This window comes from Myotis daubentonii, chromosome 3, assembly GCF_963259705.1.
Source record: "Myotis daubentonii chromosome 3, mMyoDau2.1, whole genome shotgun sequence".
Lineage (NCBI taxonomy): Eukaryota > Metazoa > Chordata > Mammalia > Chiroptera > Vespertilionidae > Myotis > Myotis daubentonii.
In genome coordinates this window covers 40,198-49,935 of record NC_081842.1, presented here as the reverse complement: position 1 = coordinate 49,935, position 9,738 = coordinate 40,198, and the positions used below count along the sequence as shown (strand labels likewise).

Here is a 9,738-nt window from a genome sequence, read left to right as displayed (position 1 = left end):
CACCAGGGAAGAACCTATTTCCAAACTGGTCATCTCTAGTAACAGCGTTAAATGTCTCCTTGCCTCAGCCTCACTTTATTTTAACCAGTGCTGTGTGTTTGCCCTTAAAGCACAGAGGGTACGGTGCAGGTAAAATCTCAGGTAGGAAGAAAAGCAGTGGTGGTTGTAGGTCTCATGGAGGAGGTGGACCTTGAGATGGGGCTCGAGGGAGAAGCAGGAGCTGCCCCGGCAGAGACGTAGGCGAGCGTTCCAGGCAGGAAGACAGGGTCCCAGCCTTCCTCTCCCGTAAACGTGACGTAGGTGAAGCCTGACTTGTCAGCCCACACCTTGTTCAATGAGGCGTTCGGAACAGTCGATTCTGCAGGAACATTGCAAACCCGAGTTGACTTCTCGTCCTTCCAGAGCCTCAGCGCTTGTTCTAACGTTCCTGTTAGAAGCGTTGGGTGCGGCCTCTCTCCACGGATGCCTGGTGCCATGAGAATCTTTCTCTTAATGGTTGCTGTCCTCCTCCTTCTTGCTCAGATCTTCTCAGGTAAGAGGGAAAGGATGGAAGGATTGCAGTCTGTTCAGGATCTGTCCTTTGAGAAGAAAGCTGGGCTTTTGGGAAAGTGCACAACTCACCCCATAGTTTAAAAAGAACCCAAGATGCACGAGTTACTGGAAATCCTTCCCTGAGCTCAGACACAGGACAACGGGGCCACACTGACCCAGACATCTTTAACCAGAGAGTATGCAGTTAATTGTCCTAAAAGTTCTACAAAGGGTTCAGACTTTTTTCCTTTTAAAGTCATCTTCTCCTCTGCAATCTCCCACCAGCTTCAGGCTGTTTACAGTGACTGCTGGGAAATGAGAGAAAAGTCTCAGAGGCGAATTCCAGACACTCTTGCTCATTTAGGGAAGTACAGCCTTTGTTGCCTCGATGAAACCAAACATATGGCAACAAGTTCTTAACAGTCTATTTTTCCATGTCTCCCTAAATCAGCAATTCTTAACCTGTGGGCGCGACCCTTTGGGGGTCAAACGACCCTTTCACAGGGGTCTCCTACAACCATCAGAAAACACATATAAAATTACATATTTTTTGTGATTAATCACTATGCTTTAATTATGTTCAATTTGTCACAATGAAATTGGGGGTCACCACAACATGAGGAACTGTATTAAAGGGTCGCGGCATTAGGAAGGTTGAGAACCACTGCCCTAAATTGTCCAAATCTCCTAATCTTGGATTATTTTGGACTTTCTAGCTCTCACACACCCATGCAAATTACATCATTTAAACCACTAACATCTTGATTAGTTCACTTTTAAGTTTTGAGTCCTTTGAAATGGTCTCTATTTGCTCAACACCCTAAGAACTCTTTTTGTCCATCCCCCCTCAACTGTCTATCACCCCTGTTATGACGCTGCTCCATGCATGGGTCCTGAATTCCTGCACTTGTTCATCATGCAGTTGGGCCTCGGTAGGCCTAATGAACCAAATAGATACTGAATATGCTCTCACTCTTCATGAAAGATTGTTCTGAGAACTATAGTAAAGACAGGTAGAATGGAAGTAAAAATATAATTAGAGCATGGCCTTTGCCCTTAATTTGCTTGATGTTTTATTGGTTCATTGTTTCTGTGCTGGTCAAAAATAGGTTGCCTATAACAGTAAATAGCATTTGATAAATTTAAAATAGATGAAGTGAATGTCCAAGACAGGAAGATGTGCAAAATACTGTAATAGATGCAGAAGCTTGGTTCTCGCTCCAGGATTAGGAATGGCTTCCTGGGAGGTGGTATTTCCATTGCTCTTTTGAAAGCAGCCAGGACTAAAAGTAAAGACCAGAGCCAAGAATAATGCCCTTGTATTTCACAGTCTCACTTGCAGAATCAAGTTACTTAGCTCTTGCCCCCAGTCTCTTGCCCTAGGGGTCACATTGTGCACCCAGGCCAGGGAATTGACTTTAAGCTGTCCTCTCCACCTCCTTTCATCAGGACTCCAGTTCCTCAAGCGCTCCCTACCCCTCACTCAGTTCGAGCACATTTGAATTCCCAGTAAGCACAGAGTGGACACAAATTAGGACCACCGCCCCAGAGAATCTCAGAGTCAAAAGTGAGCTTGATGATCAATACAAGAGGCAATAGACACCGACAATTATGCCAAGATGCTTGAGGCTGACCTCACTTCCAGTCCTCATACATGAGCTCTATGAACTCTGTGCTTCCATTTCCTTTCTATAAATGGTAATGAAAATAAGGCTGTTTATAAGATGAAGGCACCTGCTATATGAATTAAAGGCAAACTTGTTTTACTAAAGAAAGTTTAAAATAGAGTGACTAAAAAAAGATAGTTTATTTCCCTTTCATGTCAAAGTCTAAAAATAAATAAGCTGACTAGGCTGGGTAGAAGGCTCTTGCCCATTAAGTCAAATTGGCACTAGGGAGGAAGGTCAACTCGCCATTCTAAACCCGTGACTGTTTTATCTGGTTTTAAAGATGCTACAGTGGTTCTCAACCTTCCTAATGCCGCGACCCTTTAATACAGTTCCTCATGTTGTGGCGACCCCCAACCATAAAATTATTTTCGTTGCTACTTCATCACTGTAATTTTGCTACTGTTATGAATCGTCATGTAAATATCTGATATGCAGGATGTATTTTCAGTGGTCGCGACCCACAGGTTGAGAACCGCTGCAACAGGACCACCCTAATACCAAAACCAAATAAAGACAACACAATGAAAGAGAATTACAGGCCAATAACTCTCATGAACATAGATGCCAAAATCCTCAACAAAATTCTAGCAAATCGGATCCAGCAGTACATCAGAAAGATCATATACCATGAACAAGTAGGATTTATCCCAGGGATGCAAGGATGGTACAATATCCACAAATCAATAAACATGATACATCACATAAACAAATTGAGAGATAAAAACCACATAGTCATATCAATTGATGTAGAAAACGCATTTGACAAAATCCAACACCCATTTTTGATTAAAAAAAACTCTCAGCAAGGTGGGCATAGAAGGATCATACTTCAACATAATAAAAGCCATATGTGAGAAAGCCACAGCCAACATCAAACTCAATGGGCAAAAACTAAAATCATTTCCCTTAAAGAACAGGAACAAGAAAGGGATGCCCACTCTCACCACTACTGTTTGACATAGTACTGGAAGTATTAGCCATTGTGATTAGACAAGAAGAAGAAATAAAAGGCATCCAACTTGGAAAAGAAGTAAAACTGTCCTTATTCACAGATGACATGATATTGTACATACAAAACCATAAAGACTCAATCAAAAAATTAATAGACTTAATAAATGAATTTGGCAGTGTAGCAGGATACGAAATTAATGCCAAAAAATCCATGGCATTTTTATACACCAACAGTGAACTTTCAGAAAGAGAGACTAAAAAAACAATCCCATTCACCATCGCACCAAAAAAAAAAAATAAGATACCTAGGAATAAAGTTAACTAAGGAGGTAAAAGACCTATACGTGGAAAACTACAGGACACTGAAAAAGGAGATAGAGGAAGACATAAACAGATGGAAGAACATACCATGTTCCTGGATTGATAGAACCAACATCATTAAAATGTCCATACTACCCAAAGCAAGCTATAGATTCAATGCACTCTCCATTAAAATACCAACGACATAGTTCACAGACCTAGAAAGAACTCTCCAAAAATTCATCTGGAATAAAAAAAGACCCCGAATAGCTGCAGCGATCCTGAGAAAGAACAAAGTAGGTTGGATCTCATTACCAGATATCAAGCTGTATTACAAAGCCACTGTTCTCAAAACAGCCTGGTAGTGGCACAAGAACAGACATATAGACCAATGGAATAGAATAGAGAGCCCAGAAATCAACCTGAACCAATATGCTCAATTAATATTTGACAAAGGAGGCAAGAACATACAATGTAGTCAAGAGAGTCTCTTCAATAAATGGTGTTGGGAAAATTGGACAGATAATGCAAAAAAAGAAAAAGAAAAAAGAAACTAGACCACCAACTTACACGATACACAAAAATAAACTCAAAATGGATAAAGGACTTAAACATAAGTCAGGAAACCATAAAAATACCAGAGGAATCCACAGGCATTTTGGCATTTTCTCAGACATATGCCAAAGCAATTTCTTCACCAATACCGCTCCTAGGGCAATGGAAACTAAAGAGAAAATAAACAAATGGGACTACATCAAAATAAAAAGCTTAGGTTGATGAACAGAGACAGATCCAGAGACAGAAAATCAGTGATCAGACTGTCAATACCCAGAGGGAAAGTAAGAGAGGGAGGGGGTAAGGGGAAGAGATCAACCAAAGGACTTGTATGCATGCAGATAAGCCAAACCAATGGACACAGACAACAGGGGGATGAGAGCATGAGTGTGTGTGTGTGTGTGGGGGGGAGGTTAGGGGTTAATGGGGGGATGAGGACACATTTGTAATACCTTAACCAATAAAGAAATTAAAGATTAAAAAAAGCTTTTGCACAGCAAAAGAAACCATCAACAAAACAACAAGAAAGCCCACTGTATGGGAGAACATATTTGCAAGTGTTATCACTGATAAAGGTTTAATCTCAAACATTTACAGGGAGCTCATACAACTTAATAAAAGGAAGATAAATGATCCAATAAAAAAGTGGGCAACAGACCTAAATAGATACTTTTCTTTTTTAAAAATATATTTTATTAATTTTTTACAGAGAGGAAGGGAGAGGGATAGAGAGTTAGAAACATTAATGAGAGAGAAACATCCATCAGCTGCCTCCTGCACACTCTCTACTGAGGATGTGCCTGCAACCAAGGTAAATGCCCTTGACCGGAATCGAACCTGGGACCCTTGAGTCCACAGGCTGATGCTCTATCCACTGAGCCAAACCAGTTAGAGCAATAGATACTTTTCTAAAGAAGACAGAAGGAAGGCCAAGAGACATATGAAAACATGCTCAAAGTCACTAATTATCCGATAGATGCAAATCAAAACGACAATGAGATACCATCTCACACCTGTCAGAATGACTATCATCAACAAATCAACAAACGACAAGTGCTGGAGAGGATGTGGAGAAAAAGGAACCCTCGTGCACTGCTGGTGGGAATGCAGACTGGTACAGCCATTGTGGAGAACAGTATGGAGTTTCCTCAAAAAACTAAAAATGGAACTCCCATTTGACCCAGTAATCCCACTTCTAGGAATATATCCCAATAAACCAGAAACACCAATCAGAAAGGATATATGCAGCCCTATGTTCATAGCAGCACAATTCACCATAGCTAAGATTTGGAAACAGCCTAAATGCCCATCAGCAGATGAATGGATTAGAAAACTATGGTACATCTACACAATGGAATACTACACTGCTATAAAAAAAAAGAATTCTTACCATTTGCAGCAGCATAGATGGAACTGGAGAGCATTATGCTAAGTGAAATAAGCCAGGCGATGAAAGAAAAATACCACATGATCTCACTCATTTATGGATAATAAAGAACATTATAACCTGATGAACAAAAAGATAGATACAGAGGCAGAGCAGCATCAAAAAGACTGTCAAATTACAGCGGGAAGGCTGGGGAGTGTTGGGGAGGGGGGGAAGAGATCAACCAAAGGACTTGTATGCATGCATATAAGCACAACCAATGGACACAAGACACTGTAGGAGTTGGGGGTGGGATGAGGGCATGTGACAGGGGGTAGGAGAGGCTGGGAGAAGATCAATGGGGAAAAAAAGGAGATATATGTACTACTATGTATAATACTTTAAACAATAAAATAAAATTTAAAAAATAAAAATAAATAAAGATGCTCTAACAGGAAAAGCTAAAGGTAAGTCAAGAACACGATGAAAAAGACGACCTAGAACATCTGTTCACTTCTGTATCATTGATCCACACAGAAACTGATGTCTTTAGCTCAGTGTCCACGTGTCCAGCTAAAACCCAGGGGTCCTCATACTAAAACTCTGAAAGGGAACAGTTTCACAGCCTCTGTGTTTCTGTAAATGGCTCTCACAGTGCCAGGCACACACTCTGGCTCTGACAGGGTTACCTGTTATTATTGCCTTTTTTTTATTGCGCTTGTCATTATTGTTCCAATTATCTGCCCCAATTCACTATGTAAACACGTTCTGCATATTTCATGTCGGCCGATGTGGGGAAGCTGGGACATGGTTGGAATGTCTGTAAGGAGGATTTTCTGAAAGGTCAGTGGCCTGTAGGACAGTGGTTCTCAACCTTCCTAACGCCACGACCCTTTAATACAGCTCCTCATGTTGTGGTGACCCCCAACCATAACATTATTTTCATTGCTACTTCATAACTGTAATTTTAAAAAAATAACTGTAATTTTGCTACTGTTATGAATTGTCATGTAAATATCTGATTTGCAGGATGTATTTTCATTGTTACAAATTGAACATAATTAAAGCATCGTGATTAATCACAAAAACAACATGTAATTATATATGTGTTTTCCGATGGTCTTAGGCGACCCCTGTGAAAGGGTCGTTCGACCCCCAAAGGGTCGTGACCCACAGGTTGAGAACCGCTGCTCTAAGGGGACCCTGCCGAAGGCAGCAGCCCCTACCTTGACTTTTCCCAACAAGTCCGATTCCCGGGGTGTTTTGCTAGAATCTCTGTGTCGTCTTTAAAGACCTGACCTTGGAGAAGCATATACTTTCTCAAGGATGCTTAGCTATTGGCTGTATCTAGAGATTAATTTTAGTTCAAGCTGTTGGGACAATAGAAGCCCAAGGAGGCAGGCGAACAGGCTTCTTGGTGGCGGTAGCCACGTCGTGCCTTAGCCTCCCTTTCACAGAAACGTGGGTGAGAGCAGCTGTTCATCCGTGGCTCAGGGTCTGGCGGTCAGATGCCTGACAGACTTCAGTGATCTGTAAGTCCCAGCATCCCCAGTTCAACTTTGGACTGTTCACACATTTCCCCCTTTGAGCCAAAATCTAAGTCTTTGCCGTTTCTTCCTGTTGGTTGGAGCCCTCACTTGGACATGAACAAGCCTAATGTCTCGTTTATGTAACAGCTAAAACGCACCTTTTCCTCCCAGTGTTGTTCTTTCCAGGAAGAAGCAGGACTCCTCTGGAGGGACTGCCAGTGTTTTCGGCTCTTTCTCTGGAGAATACATGGCCCCCTCCCCCCGTCACTCCTCTCTGGAAATGTTTTCATTCTCTTCAGCTTCGTCTCTCCGTTCTGAATGAACACACGTTGCCTGTGTTGTTCTAAACGTGCTTGCTGGGCTACAGACGCTATTCTGCTGCCCTCTTTACAGAGCCGGCTACTACCACCACCCTTGTAGGCTTGAACCCCGAGCGGTGAAACTCCACAACCCTGTGCCTCCCTGCCTGTAATGTAAATAGCACAGTCTTCACTGTTTGCTACATATCAGAGACTATTAATGTGGAGACATGAAAACGTCATTTATTGGAAAGAACTGTTTCTTGAAACTAGAAAGTATATTGTTTCCAGCCCAGGAAAAAAAATTCTGTTGCTTATTCCTTAGATGTGATTAGGACAGAGGGAAATCTTTGTTTGTTGGTTGGTTTTCCTAAATGAATATCAAGTCAGGACTCTGCACCGACTTCCAGGGACCTGAGCTCAGACACAGCTCTCTGGTGACATGGCTTGTCGCAGACTTATGCTCTGTCTCCAGGAGGTTCCTGGTGGGGAATTCTGCACTTGGCCTGGGTGATGTAAAGTTTGTCACCCAGGGATTAATTACTGGGTAACTGAAGACTAATTTCTTCCTTCACAGCCAGGGGAGGACCTCGAAGGCATATCCGTTGTGCAAAGATGTCTGGTCGCTGTGAGATCGAATGCCTTTCCTTTGAAGATAAGATTGGAGGCTGTAGAGCTGAACTAACTCCATTTTGCTGCAAAAGGAGAAAAAGGAATTGAACTCTAAGCAGCAGCTACAGAAATGAAAACGGTGGAGACACTGGCGTCTGTGAGCTCAGTCCTGATGCTCTCAGGATCTTTGCACATTTTGGATTCTCTGACGCAGTCTGTTCAGTGTCTGATGCTGCGGAAATACCGTTTCTAGACTGTGAGCTTCTGGAGGGATGACGCTGTGCCCAGCTCACCTGTGCACCCACAGTTCCTGGTATGGGGCCTAGGGATTATTTGATTGATTGATTGATTGATTGATTGATTGATTGGGTGAGCCAGTGAATTAATAGACTAAATAGGTAAATTGGAAATGTTGGACTGAGACCCACGTGAACTGAGTTGGAGTGACAGTCCCGGCTCCAAACGTGTCTGAGCTTCGCCTTCTCTTCCAAGACTCTGGTACCTGAAACTGAGGAGACTGAACTGCGTGGGGACTGGACCGCCTGCTGGACACGGCTTGGCGGCCTCAGCCTCGTGCTGTCAGGCATTCCTCCTCCTCCTCTCCTTCCTCAGCAGCAAAGGCCAGAATCCCTTCCACTCCTCGTCTGACCTCGAGTGTCACCTTCCACAAGGAAAGGGGCCCTGTCCCACTCACCTGCCCACAGATGGACAGCACCTCCGTTCTGGCCCCCGTGGTGAGAGCCTCTCAATCCCAGCCCACCGGGCTCTCCGTCCTGATCTCTTAGTAGCGATCCCAGGGCCAGCCCTGACCTGTGGCAGTGTTCACCTCTGGCTGTTTCTGAACCTCGTTACGGTGTCATCCATCGCCTTTATTTCTCCCCCTTTGCCTCAAGGACGGTCTTCTGGATATTTCTCTTCCTCCTCTTCATTTCTCATCTTCCTCCTCATCACTCCTCAGACTCCTTTGTGCCCTCTCCCACTCCCATTGCTTCAGTCTCACCCAGTGACCCAACTCCCCACTTCTCTGGCTCCAAGCCCCTTCCTACCCCACGTGGTGTGTTGCGCAGCCCCCCACCTGCCTCTGCCAGGCTCCTCCCTGGCCTGCTAGTGCCCGCAGCCCCCTGCATGCCAGGCATTCGCAGTCCTGGGGGCGGCTGTTTTATACACACACACACACACACACACACACACACACACACACACACACACATATATATATACTAGAGGCCTGGTGCATGAAATTCATGCACACATAGGGTCCCTAGGCCTGGCTGGAGATTGGGCTGATCTTTGGGGCGACCAGTGGGGCCTGGTGCCGCCATCCTGCCACGGTCCCACTCTTGTCAGGGCCCATCAGGGCCTCCACTGCTGCCCGCTGGCAGCTCCGAGTTGCCAACACCTGCCATGTTTTGCACCGCTCCCTGGTGGTTAGCGCATGTCTAACTCCCGGTCAGTTGAACTCCCGCCCGTGGGGACAATTTGCATATTAGCCTTTTATTATATAGGATTTCAGAGAGAGGAAGGGAGAGGGGGAGAGAAACATCAATGATGAGAGAGAATCATGGATTGGCTGCCTCCTGCACCCCCCCATTGGGGATCGAGCTGGCAACCTAGGCATGTGCCCTTGAGCAGAATTAAACCTGGGACCCTTCAGTCTGCAGGCCAGCACTCTAGCCATTTAGCCAAAGCAGCCAGGGCTGGGCAGCTGTTTCTATTTCCTGTTCTGGTGGGCTGTGCTCCCAGGGCAGTAGGGGTAGGCTCCAGGCTCCTGCTCCCTATCATTCTCAGTGAACCCCCCAGGACCCTCAAAGGGACCGGCAGCACCCACTCTCTACTCCTTGGGCAATAAGAGGCCTGCCAAGCTGGGCCCTGCTTTGCTGTGCACCTGGCTTTCCACCCCTGCCCTCCTGGTCCAGGTGTCCTCT

The 9,738-nt window shown here is 44.6% G+C and overlaps 1 protein-coding gene across 1 annotated transcript; it reads left to right on the top strand.

The window, feature by feature from the left end:
* The first annotated feature begins 462 nt into the window (after positions 1-462).
* LOC132229151 (beta-defensin 107-like) lies at positions 463-7,921 on the top strand. Its single transcript, XM_059685901.1, has 2 exons — positions 463-532; positions 7,779-7,921. Exons 1-2 carry the CDS (start codon positions 463-465, stop codon positions 7,919-7,921), a joined length of 213 nt encoding a protein of 70 aa, XP_059541884.1.
* Positions 7,922-9,738: the final 1,817 nt, after the last annotated feature.

Excerpts from the sequence above, each read along its gene's own strand:
- LOC132229151 (XM_059685901.1), top strand. The coding sequence starts at position 463 with ATGCCTGGTGCCATGAGAATCTTTCTCTTAATGGTTGCTGTCCTCCTC. Across the intron at positions 533-7,778 it reads TCTTGCTCAGATCTTCTCAG|CCAGGGGAGGACCTCGAAGG; the intron begins GTAAGAGGGAAA and ends CTTCCTTCACAG.